We start from the raw sequence: 19,237 nt of genomic DNA, 5'->3' as shown, positions 1-19,237 counted from the left end.
TCCAAAAGTTAACCGTTACAATTTTCCAACGTCATGTTTTTGTTTGCTTATTCGATTCGCATTTAAATGTTGTAAAGCGTCAACACAATGTTATTCAATTTCAATGTATGCATAATTATAATCTGTGTCGGAATGTTTTCAGGAATGTTTAGGTTGAAATAATTAATTATCACAAAGATATGTTGCGGTTAAATATGGCACATAAAAGAAGCTCATTTAATCCGATATTTTTTCCCCGTTTTTTCTCTTCCATTTTCATCCATTTTTCAACCATTTTCTGGTTCCACAAATCGTTATTGGTTTTGGTTCTATCTTATTTGCATGCTTCTTTGTTTTCCACCAATTTAATTGTATGCTGTTACGCGTCGATGATTACATTGATGATGATGATACTGCTACATGTGCCAATATAATTGAATTTATTACCTAAAACATATTTGAGCCTTTATTATCAATATCATTACTCTGTTGGCTGTGCATTATTATGTTTCAATTTGTATTTGGTAGCCATATTGTATCAGTTGAATGTAATTTGATATTTTCTACCGTAAATCAATTGAAGCGAATTTTAATGTTAAATTTTGAGTCTAATTGTACACATTTATTTGAAAAGGATAAATTACGATTTTCTCGAATACATAGCTATAAGTTTATCGGGTAAAGGAATGCCTTCTGATTCGTAATGAAAATTACGTCAGTGAAGAAGAAAAAAAAGAAACCTGAAAATGGTTTCCATACCATCGTGCATCTCATAAACAAAGTTTCATAGCCATTATTACATAATGCGTATATTCAAACACTGTTATCGTCTTTAATCTTGAGTGATTTTACAGAAAATGGGCTGAATATAATAGTTACATGTTGTTGGTTGAAAAGAGATTTAAACTCGAAATTCATATATATAGTATGCATGTAACACACTTTGTTCACAATCTATTGTGCACACATAGAGAGTCAGAGGGAATGGATGCGAGTACAATGGCCGTAACAAGATACTAAAACTAACTATCAGCATATCATCTGCCATACATATATATATATATATCCGTCTCAATATTCATCCCTATTCCGTGTGCATCTATTTTGGCCAAAGCGAACAAACAACCGATGCCATTTATATGAGTCAATGCAAACCAAGATTACGAATTATAAATGATAATTTTAATCGTTCTTACCTTCTCTTAATGATACAATATAATATGATTCCTTGGACGGAGCGCTAATACCTAATTTATTAACAGCACGTAGTCGAAAGCTGTAGACCGTAAATGGTATCAAACCGGTTACCTGATACGATGTGATATTTGATTTGGTATTAATTTGTGGCACCTGATCCCAGGGTCCATTTTCTCCAACCCTATTGTGTCAATCGCAAAAAAGACGACCATTTAAATAGCGCGCATCATCGTTATTCATTGTAAACCGTATCAATAAAACGAAGACGATGGAGGAAGAAAAAACAAAAGAAAAGAAATGGCATTAATAATATAAAAGAATCGAGGTAACATCAGATTATTATTATTAATTATAAAGCAAACAATTTATTTGTTCAACAGTATACAAATATTTTATGTGACATAAGACGGAGTTTTACTGCTTTTCATTCGGCTATCGTTGAGATATACCAATTCGGCTATTGGCAGTGTCGCTTCCATGATATAGGGCTTTTGATCGTTTTTGCACCCCTTATCTTTCTTAGCTTTCTCTCTTACGCTCATGCACATTTACTCAAGATAACTATAATTCATTTTCGTCAATAGCCGTGACCATAATTTTAACTAGGATTAATTTGACTTATTGTCCGCTTGCTTTCATTTCTTCATCGCTTTTCAAGTTGCTAGTTTTGAGTAGAATTATGCATTGCAACGGGTTTTTGTAAAAAAAAATGGAATGTGACGCACATAAATTTGATTTATTTTTTCCCATCAGCTTCATCGCATCTTTTTTGTGAGCTTACTGAGATTCTACGTTCGGATATTATGGAAATGCTTTTCATATAGTTACATCAAACGTCATATTGGGAACAGCAGAAACACGAAAAATACACACACCAAAAAAAAAGAAACAAAAGAATATATTTTTTTTGTGTGTTTAGTGTTTGGAAGTACGACGGCATTCATAAATATCCATTTAGATAGACAGAAATAATCGGAAATGTGTCAAGCCGGACACGACAAAATAACATTCAAAACAAAACACGACACTTCTGAACAGTAGCGCGAGAAAAAAAAAATGAAAGCCGACAGAAATAACGACAATGAAAACAACACAATGAAGAGAGCAAAAAAAAAAAAAAACTTTCGCGCGCGAGAGAAATGGGGGCGGACGTGGTACCAAAAATGCCCAGTCATGGCAGACAGATTCGTGTTGCATGAGAGATTCTGAGTATATATAGATGTGCGTCCGTAAATAGCATATGAATATCAAAAAGTGTACAAAAACGCAACACACAATGAACACACTGGCAAAGTCTGAAAAGGTTCGTCAACCAACCAACAAGCGACGATTTACAGTATTTGTAGATACGAGTGTCGAATGTAAATTCACTCATATGCTTTCAATAGACGGAAAAATTGTCGGCAAAAAAGCTCAGCACACACAATGACATGAACATCGGCGCTGCAACGCATTCAGCCTCCCGGAACCGATGAAAAAAAAAAACATAAATCAATAAATATTTTGAATGTTATAAATGGTTTGACTTTTTGCACGTTCCACATGTCCCTTTGTGTGCGTACGCAGTACGGTCGCGCGAGCCCATGTATATTAGACGGTTGATATTTCATTTTATTTTCCACTGATGTGGCTGCTTCTTCCTGATTTTATTGTGATGCCATTTTTTTTACCACCTCTTCCCAGATCATTTTACATTTGATCTTTGAGAGTTTTCCGCTATATGCTCATCATTATCTCTGAAATAATTTGTATAAAAGTGTGTGACAGGAATCGGGTGCAACGTAAATTAAACGCAGGTGAAAAACGCAATGGACAACTTCAACACGACACATAAAAAATCATGTAACGGACGTGTCCTCGTCATAAATTAAACGAGATTAAACATTCAAAGTGAAACAAAACATAGCAACAGTGTACAATGTCCTGTCACACGACATTGTGTCAGAACACAAACAAATGTTCACGGAAATATTATTTTGGTATAGTTTTAAAATTCAATATTTCCACTTCAAATAACAACACAATCTCGCTTTAATGTAGTATATACGAGGCGTTGGGCACTTAATAAAGGAAATTTTAATGGAAATACGCGCTTTTTAAGGACAAATAATTTAATTTTGATTTTAATTGAATTTTCATTTTATAACAAAAAAAAACATGGTTCAAGTCACAGAATTTTCAGAAGCTCGTAGAAGCGGTGGGAAAAATGAAGACCTTAAAACTTGTGAATCTGAGCGAATTGTAAAACTTTCTCAAATCATTTGCTTGGTAAAGCCATTACAATTTAATACTAACCTGGTCTCAACTAGAAAATGCGTCACACGTGCATTGCGCGGCTCTTGGGAATGGGCCCAAGATAAATTCATTGAGCGAGACGTAAAACTTGTAATCAATGGTCGCTCCGGTGCATCAGGAACATCTATTGAAAATGAATTCAAAATAAAATGAAATAATTACTCGACATTTTTGGGTAGGTTTACTGGTTTACTTATTAAAATACTCCTAAATTAATAGTGCGAACTCTGAAGATATTTTAAAACACAGAATTGCTCAGCTCTGCTGCCATCCACAGCATATTAAAATATCTTGCTGAGAATGCGTCGTCCGTCGCATACGAACGTCCGTAGCAGTTTATACATCACAGCGAACAAGAATGAATGCATTGTTCTCTTCACGATTATGTGACTCAAAACATTCAAACGATTGAATAGAGAACAATGCATGTATTGTTGTTCGCTGTGATGTATAAACTGCTACGTACCTTCGCATGCGACGGACGACGCATTCTCAGCAATATATTTTAATATGCTCTGGATGGCAGCAGCGCTGAGCAATATTCTGTTTTAAAAAATGTAAAACAAAAGACTGGGTCATAAAATGTGAAATTTTCATTTTTATTTGGTGTTGAAATTGAAAATTGAGGATGCTTAGAAAGAAAAATTATATTGACAAAGTTCCGGCAAAGAACAAAACTCCTCAGTTGAAAAAAGTTTCATCGACGATACACATAATTTTTTTTATAAATGAACGATTCAAAATATTAATTCAATGTATTCATAGATTTATTTATAGAAGGAAAGGCCGCCACCTAACACTAAATGTCAATATTGTTGAAAAATATGTGAATTTTTGTTTATTTTTCATGTCTATTGTTCCATTGCAGATGAAATGAAGTAAATATTTGGTGTTATTTGATGTCATATGTTCCAATTTTCTAATATATGTTTGTGTACAACTACATTGTGATCAATTTATCGAGTCACACTTCAAAACTTATTCATCGTGAATTTTCTCTGGAAATTCTTTCTTGATTCAACAAAAATTGAAAGTAGTTGTAGAAAAACAAATACATATGAGTGCATTTCAAATTGCTTGCATATAAGTTATCCAGTTATTCAATTGATTCGAGTATAAAATAGCCTTGTTTGCAATAGTTGGCTAGAAATATGGTCAAAATTAGAACAGAGATATTCAGTCTAAGAATTTCCTAGTAGTCTTCGTATGTGAAGATGATTTTAAACATATTTACTGGAATATCGATTCATATAACAATGCTATTGATTTCTCGATTTGATCAATGCTCTATATGGAATGATTTATACCATTTTAATTGCATAACGTGTCATGCATTTCATTCATATCGTGCATCGTCATGATTTCGAACAACAGCCCTTAGCTTCAAGAGCAATGCTTGTTTCTCGGTATTATGTGATATGAAACGTTACCGTGTGTTAGTGAATTACACAGAAATGCCTGTTTACTGTTTGCTTTAAATGCACTTTGTGTACTTGTGTGCTGAATATAATGGATTCCGTGTTGATGTTATACATTCTTTCAAAGCAAACTATGTTGTTTCCATCTATTTCCCTGACTGTATGATAAATGATACAAAATATGGAATCGAAATAAACGGATGCTTTTCTGACAAATATCTAATCAACAACCAGCGGATTGACCTGGTTACCGTGGTCCAGCTATCACGCTTTTTATGATTTCTTTTGGATGCTCGGTACTTTTGATGGTTTAATTTTTGTACTCAGTTTTCGACCAATCAAAGTTGAAATGCAAACGAGATGTCTTTGGTTTGATAAATACGCTGAATGAAACCTTTCACGTTGAAAATATTTGTAGTAGCGACGAATCCACCATCCAATTCATAACAATTCATAACTGACGGCAGATGAAAATATATTGTCCGCTACGACAATATTGACCGCTTGTATCAATTTTTGAGAGACAAAATGATGAAAGCTGGTTTCCATGCTGCTCATTGAAAATGTATTAAATTCACATTAAAGATACTGTAAAGTTGCGAATGTTCGTCCGTCATTGAGAATATATTTTACTGTTCCGCACACATCTAGTTCAATGGATCAATATTTTGACACAACTCAAAGACATGTTTTCTAGACATTTTCGAGGACAGAGAACCCGGATGCTTTTTGAGCATGATTGTTCTGGATCTGTTCTACGTGAAACGTGGCATGTTGTTTGCTTTTTTACATTTATTATAGCTGTCTCGTTTGAAAATCTGCTCTGAGAAAACTCAGATGTTGAAATTCAAAGTAATAAGAGAAAAATGCCATTTTAACATGGAGAGGTTTTTAAACATGGTAAAATCTTATTTTACCCGCAACACATTTCTTTGTGGGTAAAACCGCATTTTAACATGTGAAAAAATCTCTCCATGTTAAAATGACGACAAAATGCCATTTTAACATGGAGAGATTTTTGAACATGGTAAAATCTCATTTTACCCGCAACACATTTCTTTGCGGGTAAAACGGCATTTTAACATGTGACAAAATTTCTCCATGTTAAAATGGCATTTTTCTCTTATTACTTTGAATTTTAACATCTGAGTTTTCTCAGAGTGGTATGTCAACAGTCATTACTCCTTATATTATCATCATTCGAGGCAATCATTTTCCGTCATTTTCAAATGTCTAATTGAAAAAATACCTCCAAAAACCTCGAATTTAAATTTTGCGGTATAAAGCTTGGGGAAAAAATTACAAAAAAGAATATTTTACAAATAGGGGTTTCTGTAGAATAGACAATGTATTGAGATATTTTGAATTAGCTGAAACAGCTCATTTGGCTGAAGATATGTTTTAGAGAAAGTATGATGCGCTTCTTGTTTCAATGAAACTGTTCTGCATCCAATTTGATATGTAAAAATTCAACTTAAACAAAAAATGAACCCAAATTCGTTTCTTTCACTGTCATACAAGGCAGCAACCATTTTCAGCCAGATGAGCTATTTCACTTGGCCGATAGTATCTCAGCACAATGTCTACCATTCTATATGTATTTTCTAATGATTTTCCCGTGCGATTGCTGTTTCTATTGTTATTGTTTTGTTTTGTGATCACGTAAATTCAATTGCTGTGTACTTTTTTCATTCGTCTTTTTTTTCGTGAATGGAAAAAAAGTTGAAATTTACACAAACAATATAGAAAAAAAATGAATTCGATATTTGAAAACACAATCAAATGTAAATTTACTGCTGTTTACCGTCATTCACTGAGTCTACGGTTTGCCATTTTGGAGCCACTCCAACATTGTTCACGCAACGATACTCATGAAAAGCATTGGATATGCCAAACGTACATGCATTGTTTTTCAAAAAAAAAAAAAAAAAAAATCACTAAATGGTAGAGATTTACATTTTTTTCTCATTTACTTCAATTTTTTTCCCGTTTCTCTTTATCTCAGTTCCCCAATTTTGTTGTGTTCGTTTTCATATTTAACGAAATGGCCGCATGAAATTGTGAGCAAAATATCTGCATTTCACTTTGAATGCCTGTATGCGTGAGTGAGTATGCGTGTATTCATAAATGTTTGGAATTGTTGCCGATTTATCTATGGTAGCGTTTACTCTCTTTGAGTGATTGAAAAATAATGCAAATAATTTCAACAAACAATACATTTCGAGCACTTTTTTTACATTCACCTTTCGCTTATCTGAAAGCACACCAGATTCAATCGCATAAAAAAACCATTACCCTTAAACTGATTACGATGCATTGGTAAATATAAAAGATTATTTTGGCAGCATATTCTATCGGAAAATTAGTAATTTCAAGTAAAAACAAAGACTAACTATGGCTGGCTGTGTCATAGAACTTGGTCAACAACGTCCAACGATGGATTGAGTCAAATGAATGTTTAGTTATCTCAATCTGTTAGTTTGCATTGACATTGGATTGTATATTCTAGTTCACAGATATGAATACGTGTGTGTTTGCATCACGGTTGCACAGAGTAAATCACCAATGCTATTTTAGAAACGAATATTTTTTTTCGTTTACGCCGGTTTGATACAACTAAAATAAAATTTATGTGAAATGTTAAATTGATACCGAATTGAAATTCACGGTGCAAAAAATATCCACATTGCGTACGATGAGAGTATATTGTGTGTGTGTGCGGATTGTGTACATAAAACACAAGTGGGTTGAACAAAAGGCACAGTAGATAAAATTATGGAATTTGAATTCACTGAGCGTACATTGCGTTATTGAAAATGCTTTTTCGTGTACATAGCCACGAGCGAAAAAGTTATGGTAATGATAATAATGACAATAATAATAATGTTAATAATCACAATGGTGATGATGCCGCTGGCTTTGAAGTTGCTAGTTTTTCCTACTATAAAACGATCATTACAGATCGTAGTTTATTACAAAATCTTTTTTCATCGTTTTCATTTCGATATAGATGCAGCATAATAAAGAGGCTTTGAATATTCGACAATTCTCAGTACGCTTGGTGACATTCTTATCAACAATCAACCAGCCACAAAGTGAATGTGGATATAAAAAAAGAGACGAAAAAAAAATGCTTAAAACTCATAATGAAAATATAGAATTGTATTGAGTCAATGAAAAGGCGTGAATTCAAAACTTTGTCGGAAGTTGTTGAACGTTTGGCAATTTTCCCATTCTATTCAAAACATGCAACATATAATTGTGACAAAAACCTGCAAAGCATTCACGATGAACAACAAAAAGACAACACAAAAATGAAATCTATAGATGTAGATAGAGAAACGTTTTAATATTTGAATGTTCTGTGTCGGTTGCATGTGTGATGTTTGCACATTTTGCAATGTTCGAATTTTGTATTTTCACTCGAAACACGATAATTGTAAAAATATTTAAGGAATATTTATAAACATAAATGTGCCTGATAGCATTTCATTTTATACACATGCATACTAAGATCGATGCCGAACCATTTCACTTGATAACGTCCTATTGGCAATTTCATGGGTGAGTGTGCGTTTGTTTTTATATTCGTATGCTTATAGAAATCATTATCATTATGCATGCTCATAATACATGCGATGGTAACGAATCGTTGTATCGTACCAAACTGAATAATAGCATTGCTCCGTGGTATGCATTAGGATTAAATAAGTACACTATTATCTTTCATGATATAAAAGTTCTGGGCGACGAAATACAGATGCAGAATATTAAATACACATGCAAACTGGGTATGGGCGAAACTTGCAAAGATACATTACGACCGATTACATCCTTTTAAATCTAAACCATTTGCATGCAAAGCCACACTTATTTTCTATATTTGATTTGCCGTTTCATTTGATTACTTTCTCATAGCATATATGCGACGACACATACAAAAACAAACAGATAGCCACATTTTTAAAAACACTCTAAATTTAGATGAAACCCATCCAGCTACTTAAAATTATCTAAATGTATTTCAATTATTATTTTAAGCAATTGTTCGGGTCAATCAAGAAAGAGCAATAATCAAAATATATTTTGAAAAATTTTGAAGGCCGATTTTAATGTATTATAATTTGTAGATATGACAATTTGAGGACATCACCCCGGAAACAAACGCTGTTACATGCCACATAATCAAGGAAATAATGGACAGAAGAAAAAAAAACTGTCAAACTACTAGATTTACATGTTCTATGTTATTTGAGATACTTTGACGCATTGTTATGTTGAGACTCTCAATTAAGCTCGTCAAACAAATTGAACTATTTCCGATTTGAAAGAATGAAAAAAAAAAACTTTTTCTTAATGGCGGATCATAATGATATACCACTTATCACGATAACCATAATAATTGCCGTTTAGGAGTACAATTATCATGGTAATCTCTAGTGACGTTGATAGACAATACGATTATTGAAAATTGCTTATTTTACATGCTCATTTTCACACTGTCCAAAATAGCATTAAGGGAATCTTTACTGATCTTTTCCCTATTGTATTTTTTTCTTCTTTAGCTATTATCTTCATTTCGGGAAACCAAAAAAGTAAACAAACTACAGAAGAGAAAAAAAAACACACCAAAAAAAGAACGACTGAATAATATATTAGAATGAATTCGAGCATTTCCATAACATTTTGGACACTTTTTATATTTATTCTGCCATTCACATTCAAGTGGTAGAGCGCTGAGCGCTGCGGGTAAAATATACAATTGAAGGGAATGTCTTCAAACTTCTCACCTATGTTATATGGCTTTGTTTTATCTGAAAAGTACTTTTAGCTTGAAAAGGAGTCATAATACTCATTCATTTAATGCCATTACTTGACGCAGCGCAGCTTGAAAGCTTTCCAACAATTTATATATATTAACATAGGCATTATGGGGTGCTTAAGCTCAACCAGTTGCCACAAAACAAATGGTATGTGCACAAAGTGATTTGATTTCAATATTATTCACGTTTGCCTTTGATCGGCTTTGTTTTATATATTTTAGTTATTCGAATGAAATGCTATGAAACAACAAAACAATTTTATAGAAATACAAATGATTTTCCATTGTTTTACTTTTGATTTTGCAGAACACAGATGGACCAACATTGAATAATTTTGAATAGACGCAGATAACGCAATGAATTTTGTTTTTTACCATCACCACATTAACATTTACAAGTTTTATTAATAAAGATGTTCGTTTCAAAGTATTCATTATAGCGTATATTAGACAGTTTGTTGAATAAACGACGTAAAACTTTTTTTTTCGGATCGAAATATTCATAAAACAACGTACGCAATAAAAAGAATTATTTTTAACATTCAATTGTTTCGTAAGTGTGCATCTGACGTTTTACACCTCACATTTTTAACACGATAACAAATGCTCTTTGTTCAAATGTTTGGATATTGAGCACAAGGGAAATTAAGACGATCTAAATATAGACGAACAAAATGTAGGCTTCAATATGTTCGGCCTGAAGACAATTTAAACGCACTTGATAGCCTAGTACACTGATCTGCAGACTCTTTCCAATTTTGTGTATTGTGTGCAACTGAATTTGATATTTGGATTTATTTTTAACCATCCGACCAATGTGTATTGCATGTGTGGGCTTTTGACGAAATAAAATGAACAACAATGTACTGATATTTTTACATACAATACTTTGATGAAATATACAAGTATATATGTATCTTAAGAAGACAACGTCTTAATGAATCTTGCCGCCTGCTCTTCCTTACAGCGATGCCCATAAGTGAAATTAGCAGAAGGGATTCCAAAAGTCATTTTTTATTTTCAGCTACACAGCTGTATGACGCAGCGTATAAATTGGAAAAAGAAGAGTATATAGACAAGTTTGGAGATAAAAATACATAGATGAAGATGCATTAATTGAAAAAAAGTAGTGTTCAATTTTTTTAGAAAAAAATGTTGACAAGTGTCACAAAAATTACCAATTGTAAAAGTGAAGATATATTACAAATCAAGTATCTTAAATGTTCATTGGTATGTTGAAACTCAAAAATATCAAATATAAATACTTTCTTCTCGCATGATTAGTTTTGTTCCAGAAATTTGTCTGAAAATTAAGGTATTTTTTCATTTCGCCTTAAAGTAAATAAAAGTTGAACGAAGTAAAATTTTATTGCATTTCATATATTCTACAATCTTTATGTTGAAAAAAAAAATAACCCTCTTGCAGACACCCAGCATGGGAATGCTTTATTTGGATCTATCTATTCCGTAAGATTCATTTTCAACTCATGGTATTTCACAGTCTTTTATACTGGCTGACACATACTGAGTTGTTTACATTTGTTACTTATTATACTTTATTTTCAAGCATTTTACATTGTCTTTGTAATGTTTCGCCTTTTATAGGTATTTTTTTGAGAGAAAATCTTGATCATATACTTAGAACTCTGAATGATGAAAATATCTTATTAACGGAAAAATAATAAGTCCCTTGTGATTCCAATATAAGGAAGTTTCTCTCCAATTTATCCGGAAATGATTATCTTACCTTGTACTAATAAATCGATAATGGCTTCTGGCGAGTGCCGATCGTTGACTAGACAAATATACTCGGCAGTGTCTGTTGATAATGCCGGATGAAATTGTAAACTAAAATCTTGGGGTGAGAGCGTCATCTATATAATAAAATAGAATAAAATATTTTGGAATAAGATTTCAAAATGATCATTTGTATTGTTTGAAAACTAAAAAAAAATAACGCGTAAATTCGCCATGTCAACTTCTCGACTATCACATTTATTATTGACAGTGAACTTAGTTTACCCGTTCTTTACTTTGATATTAGATATGACATATACTGAAATGATAAATAAAAAAAAGGAAGCAAAAATTCGAATGGAACAAATGCACAAACGTAAATCACGCTGTGTGAGTATTTCGACAAGTAATAATAAACAAAAGAAAAATCATCAAAATGAAATTGGATATATATTCTTTTTGTTATTGGCATGGATATTCTAATATATATATTTGTAGTTAGTTTGTTTTACAGTCTCATGGTATTTGAATTTATATCTGAATACCGAAATGCAACGATGATAGGTAAAAATAAAATGTGTGGGATCGGACAAACAAAAGACCGAACCATATAAGACACACACACAAAAAAACACACAAATTGAACAAAAATGACGAAAAAAAATATTGATTTATTACATTTTAGTCATTGTTTTTGATTTTGAAACATGCATTCTATATGCCGTTTGGCATACACAAAACAAAATAATATACATGGAATTCGCTTATGTTTGTTTGTGCACGTCAGATTTCATTCTTCTTTTACATTAGCCCGTGTTTTGCTTTATATGCAGTTTTTCCATTTGGGATTTCATGTGTCCGCACATGTTTTTTTTCTCTCTCTTCTTCTTCAGTACAGCTTTTGTGCGTTGCATTCCCCTGTTGGCTTTTGTGCCATTAACTATTGTTGCTTTTTGTGTCGGTACAGAATCCAATTTATAGTTACAGAGCAACACGTCATCAAGATAAGAATCTATGCGTTTATAAACGAAACGAGGTTTTCTTTCCATTTTTTATGCAACATTTTCAACGCTCTCTGACACGAACCGAAAACGGAATTGAATGGAAAACTCACAATGAAAGCCTTCATGTGCTCCAATAAAAATTGGAAACAATGACGCAAAACATTGTACCAAATTTTTGTTGTTCCCGTTGTTGTTGTTGGTGTTTTTAAATAGGAATGCGAGACAAAGTGAAACTACAATTTTAATTGGAATAGTTTGCAGACAAAAATGAATCGGTAACAGCTTTGTTTGAACATTTCATATGATCGAAAAGAAGTGAATCGCTTGAGAAAAATGTGATATTTGTTCCAACATTCATAATAACGTACAATAAAGGATTCAATGTGACAGTGAAATTGTGTTTTGTTCTCTCTGTTGTTCAACAATAAAAGAATTTACTGTATAATGTCAATAAATTCAATTAAAAATTAACATTTCGCAAAATGGAAACCAATAAATTTGTTGGCAGTTTTCTTTCTTTGATGTATGAGTTGATTTTTTTTGCATTGAATATGCACTTTATACGATGTGTCATGCATACATTGTATGCCACCCGCTTTAAAATTGCTCATCATTCAATTTTATGTCTTCCTCTTTGCCGATAAATTGCATCGTGTTGCATTTCTAATTTTTCACCGTGACTTGTATTTGGCGATCTTCAAAAGTGATTATGAATATGCATTTTCCAACAAATATCGTGAAACGATGCAAGGGAATGGAAAAAATGCAACATAATCCATTTTGTATCGCTTTGCAAATATGTGTGCTTTCCTTTTTTTTCTTCTCAAATATTTTTATGAGCACAAACGTTTTACGTTGCAGTGAAAAGCATATTGTTCGCATGCAATATTTATGCGAATGCATATTGTATACATCGAAAAGCGAAAAAGAGAGAGAGAGAGAGAGTCGAAGAGAGGGGGAGGTAAAGAGAAAATAGACGATAAAAAGGGCACATCTCCGAACAATACAAGTTTTGCGTTATATGCCGTAATAAAATATGCTCATAAATTTTCGTGCGCATGTAAAATGTAAAGATTTTTCACATGAACTCAAAATTCTACATATTTACCGCTCAACAGATTTTCGTACCGCTGTAATCATGGAACATAAATGAACATATCGCTATTTTGTGGTTCATATTGCATTTTTTTTTTGTTCACTGTAATAAAGCAACTATCAAATTAAACGCGTGCACTTTTTGCACATAATACATCTAAAAAAAAATTGTAAAACACACTTTCCTTGTTGTTGAAGTATTAAATTTTAATAGAAAAAAGTCAGAGCCATGCCAGTGTTTCACTTCAAGAAGGCCGTATTTAAGCTTTTTTAAAACATAGCTCTCATTCAAAATACAAGTGTTCATACTTAAAATGAATTGCTCAGAATAAATCGGAAACTATTTTGAAGAACGAATATGTTCAAGTGACAAATGAGGAGAAATAAGGTCTGATTTCAAAGATATATCGACCCAATGCTTTTTCAGCAAAAACATGTCTCCCTCTAAAATAAAAATCACTAGCGCTCATTTACTCATTGGTCTGCTTTGCGAAGCTGTCCCTGGAATAAATGTAGAAATAAAGTGTCTCAGTGTACGTGGTATGTCCATCACACGCAACAACCACTTATTGAGATGTATACCATAAATTTAAATTACGAAATTTTTTCAAGAGTCACCGTTTTTTCACTGCGAATCAAAATAGAAATCAGTTTCTCTATAGAGAGTATTTTAGTTTTCCATATTAACTTGTTCAAAATCTAAGACCCCTTGAAAAATCTGTTTCGTATTTCATTGGACATGTGTTTTAGATTTGCACAACAGCGATAACAACGAACATTAATAATTTCGTTTGGGAACGTTGTAGTTAAAGTTTTCTGACGGAGCCAGAATACTGTCGCCTTCCATATTTTAAACTTACCAAGAATCTGAACGTAATCTTATGCTCTTTTTTTTCTTCACATTTTTAAACACTTTGACTCTGACTAATTGATTTTATGCGCTTTTTTTTTACTTACTCTGTGATTGTGTACAAGTGGTATTCCGTTCGAATAGTGGGCAATCGTTGTAGTTGTTCTCCATTTCAAGGCGTTCACTAGCGATTGCTCATTTACTCCTGGACATGGTAAAGTAACATTTTTACCAGCTTCGGCAACAAAACTTTTTATTGGTATATTAGTCACATCTGTAAATGCAATAAAAGATTAAAAAAATTAGTGTGCAATTAATTAAACGAAAAATCGAAGACACATTTTTAATAATGAATATATTGGTGAATCCACTTCATTTTTTCATGCTTCTATTTTTACATTACGGTATAAAAATGTTAAAATAAATTGCGAGAAGCATGCATGCATGCATAAACATCTGATATAAAAAAGGAAACGAATCGAAAAAAAAACTGGAAAAATATAAAGGGCAATGTGAAGAAAAAGTGATGTAAAATGTTATTCAGCAAAAGAAAAACTAATTTTCTGTTCTTTGCTATGTTCCAAATAACTAACTATTGCGGCGAGAAAAATAGTTTCGACTACATATTTCCACAGCGAATAAGTTCAAGTTGCAATTCTCTTTTAGCACCGTTTCATTTTTGTTTAAGATACTGTGTGTACATTCGTAACCATTTTCCAACTTACAAATGACCTAGCGTTTGGCAATTGCCACATATGTGGTTTTTGTTGTCTGGTGTTTGACATTTTTGGCAAACATTCAATTCGGCAACAACATGGCATATTTATTGCACTTGGCACTTGGTTGCCAATTCTCTTAAGTCCTTTGAGGTAAGTAAAACAAAAGAAATACTTATGAATCTATGCACGTGGATTTCAGAGTAAGTGCCAACATATATTACATATCGCCACTATCCCATTTTCATGGCAAACGAAAAAGAAAAAAACATTTGAAACGAGTTTAGATTTGTTCATGTTTGTTCAAGTTTATGGTATATTTATGATAAACTTGAAGATGGATAAAAGTTCGTAAAAATGCAAATAATTTGAAATAATTTTGGCATCCCAATGCTCGTGTTAGACTATGCAAAACATATGTACATCTATATCAAATTCACGTTGGCCAGTTGCAAACAAAAAAGTGAACAAATTTTGGTCACTTTTCCAAATATGTTTTAGATAAATCATGAAAAAAGTCACATTATTTCATACATTCGCATACATTCATCTCGAATGCTATGAATTCAGACATTTGCAATTAATATCATCACAAATTATTATTTTTTTTCTACTTTGGATGTGATTTTGTTTTAGAATGTGTTTGAATTTATGTCGCGTTTGCAATTCAAAACAAGTCCATACATTGTACGCTCGAAAAAGACAACAACAACAATCCATGGAAAGAGTTTCAGTGTAAACATATCCACCAAAAACACGTAAAACAGGACACAATACAGTGGGCGTTTAAATTTTGTTTTTTTTTTTTTGCATTCAATTTCACATAATTTAATGTTCGTAGTTTTGCATGGGTTATAGTAGGGAAAAATGTAAAAGCAAAATACTAATAGAAAACGGGCAAGTTTTCCATTATTTGCAATGTTTGTGGTTGATAGCATTAAATTTCCGTGATTTATTCGCTGGATACATTCGTTTCTATTGTTGGTCGATCCACTTGTGTGGAACACAAAATGAACTAGACTAACAATTGGCGTTTCATGCATACACACAAAAAAAGCATGAGCGAATAAGCAATGAATCTGTTTTTGAGTTTATCATATTTTTCAAAAGCGATTCACTATTAATTATAATTTAGATGTCAAATGCGACAAAATATGTTTATCATAATTTATTGTGCTGATGAAGGGCTGTGATAGCAACATAAAAAAATCGATTATTTTCCACAAAAATATTTATTAGGGCGATTTTATCAAATTCATAGACATTTGAAGTGGAAAAAAATAAATGGCAAAAATTAACAAATTATTTCAATTTTCTGTCAACAAAATGATCAACATAAAACCTACACTAATTCGGCTTTAATGTGCCTATGACCACTTTGAAGGCCGCCCGAGATAGCGATAATTCATAAACAACGTACGCAATGAATGCGCGACAAATTTATCACATCACATTGTTGCCGAGCATTGAGCTTTTGTTGGCATGAAAATGAAAACGAGATTGTGATGTGAATGCGTTTTCATACATGTCATTCACAAGCACACAACGGGAAATATTAAAAGTAATTTATAGCCCGAACTTTTGTTCATTGCATATTGCTCATTGTAATTGTGATTGCGAGGTTTTTTTTATTGGCCTTCTGTTTGCTATTATCGTTTCAATTGTTGCCGTTGATGGTGTTATTGCCGTTGCTGCGGATGCTGTTTACGGTTTGAAAGAGAATCGAAAAGTCACTCTTTTTCATTCATTGGCGGGTATTGTAGGGTACTCAATGCGCTTATACCTATACATAATATTGTATTAGAAGTATATCGTAGATTTATAGACTGAAGTTGACGGCCTCTACTGTCTGACGTATTAAATGATTAATGGACATTTTTCCACATGGTTTTTTTTAAGTTGCAAAGAATAAAATAATAAAAAGAGAGAAATAATGGCAACTGAATACTTGCAATTTTGAATCAGACACCATTCATATATAAGAAAAATGGTACTACATGGTTCATAGAAAACGGTATCATTCGTTGAAGTGGTGGAGCTGATAAATCCAAAAAATACCAAACATTCACAAGATACACGTAGGTGACAAAAGAACAAGGGTTGTCTGTCAATTTTTAATTCGGAAATGTTTGCGATCATTAAATGGACCAGTTTACACTTGTCGACAGAGTTCGACACAACTATCGTTAAATTATCAAATACACATTGCCTGGATAAAGGAACTTTTCTTTCCTTTTGTTTTGTGTATACAACTATCAGGTAGAAATCAATCGTATGTTGGGGTCACCATTTGTTTACAAAGTATTATAAACACAACAAACATTAGGTAATCGAGCAAACAATTGAATTTTCTTCCCTTATAACACTATTTATATTTACACCATTGTGATTTGTTTGGCTAACAATGCCTGCTACGCATTATTCGGAACAATTACCTTTATTAAAACGTATATCTGTGTTTATTTTGAAATAACCACGAATTTTCGAACAGTGTTTGTAGCAGTGGACCAAGTTTGAAGCGACTTCAAGTTAATGTAGTCAAAAATTGGCCACATCTTTAGCATAAATATTATAATAACTTCATTCTGATCGCTTTCATATAATAAATGTGTTGCGTTCATTCATAATTCAAGGAAATTTGTTATTTAACTGTCATGATTATCTGCATCGATTAAAAAAAAACAAGCACATAAAATCGCGCCCACGAAAAAAAGAATAAATTTATAATTTAAATGACCCATTTATCGAATATCAGATGATACAATGGCCCATGCAATGCATATAAATCTCTATAAAAGTTTCTCGAAAGCGATACATCATATCAAAATATATCGTTTAATTTCCAACTTGTATAAATTCACAGCATTCTTTTAGCCGAGAAATGTAAATCAGCACATGTTTCTATCGTTTATGAAGCCAATCATCTCACCATATGTTCCAATAAAGCGGACATAATTGCCAAATACAACGTCTACGGAAATACTTGGCATGAAACAAAATGTAACGATGAGCCACAAGACAATAAAACTTGTTAGTTCACATTATGGGAAGCAGTGCTGATGTGCTTAAAGCATTTGTGAAACCGCATATCACGGCCACCAGATCCGTGACACGCTCATATCTTCTTCTTTTTTTATTCAATTTCATTTTACGGCGTACAGAGGCACCAATATAAACAGCAACATTATCCGCTTTAATCGTTATGGCTTGAATTTGCAATTCAGTGAATTACTTAACGTAGACATCACTGAATCTAGACGGAGATCGACCTTCTTCTTCCTTTTGGTCCGATTTTCACCAAAAACCATTTCGTATACTCGTAGTCAGCTTTAGAACAAAAAAAAATAATCTTCATGATACACATGGCTGCAACACCAATGCAAAAGAAGCCGTTTACCATGATAAAAATCTAAACGACCCATGTAGTCAGGTCACTTCGTGTATTAACAGCGAAATATCAATTTTTAAGACTTACATACTTTTTCTTTTATTTTGAAGTTCACGATATGATGGCGACTTTGACGATAGGCAGTTGCTTTTTTTTAAATAAGTACACTTTATCTCTGGGATCTGTGGCATTTTGACACAATAATTTAATACGATTTTTTTTTGCTCATAGAAAGACTTTTTTTTTTCAATATTTTTAATAATATTTGTATTTCCAATACAATTTATCAGTGGCACTCACTGTGTTTTATGTACAAAAAAAATATATCTCGATTTTCATTGATACTGAAATCGATTTGAGTTGAATAAATAAGTATCGTTTTTGAGGACAGTTCAAATTACGTTTTGAATGTGAAATTGTTCTAAACAATTTGGTTTGAGTATATTGTGTATATGTTAGGTCATGGCTTCAAGTTTAATGCAGCCAAATAGAATAACATACTGGTATGTGTGAAAAGTATTTGAAAAATGCTTCAACTATGCTGAATCGGCACTGCAGTGATACGCATAGTTATGTTTATTCCCGTTTCATATACAAGAGTTGTCTCGAAATTCAATTTTGGTTTCCCTTTCGCCGCACATAATTATTTGGTACGTGTGATACAAGTTTCTATGATATGTCAATCAAATTAACGTTTTAGAGTGAATAGCGTGAAACTATTAAAGCTTTCCGAATC

General features: G+C 32.5%; 1 protein-coding gene across 8 annotated transcripts in view; it reads right to left on the bottom strand.

Moving 5' to 3' along the window:
* The window catches only part of LOC116337745 (tyrosine-protein phosphatase 99A), a 147,026-nt gene that overhangs the window by 47,531 nt on the left and 80,258 nt on the right, over positions 1-19,237 (bottom strand). For all 8 annotated transcript variants that reach the window (XM_031762590.1, XM_031762591.1, XM_031762588.1 and 5 more), the window contains 4 exons: positions 14,505-14,671; positions 11,459-11,585; positions 3,472-3,595; positions 1,176-1,357 (listed from right to left, as the gene is read on the bottom strand). In XM_031762590.1, coding sequence (XP_031618450.1) covers positions 1,176-1,357; positions 3,472-3,595; positions 11,459-11,585; positions 14,505-14,671 — 600 coding nt within the window. The remainder of the gene's footprint in view (positions 1-1,175; positions 1,358-3,471; positions 3,596-11,458; positions 11,586-14,504; positions 14,672-19,237) is intronic.

This window comes from Contarinia nasturtii, unplaced genomic scaffold (genome assembly GCF_009176525.2).
Source record: "Contarinia nasturtii isolate CC-2019 unplaced genomic scaffold, AAFC_CNas_1.1 Cnas_scaffold_285, whole genome shotgun sequence".
Lineage (NCBI taxonomy): Eukaryota > Metazoa > Arthropoda > Insecta > Diptera > Cecidomyiidae > Contarinia > Contarinia nasturtii.
This window is presented reverse-complemented; position numbering and strand designations above follow the sequence as displayed.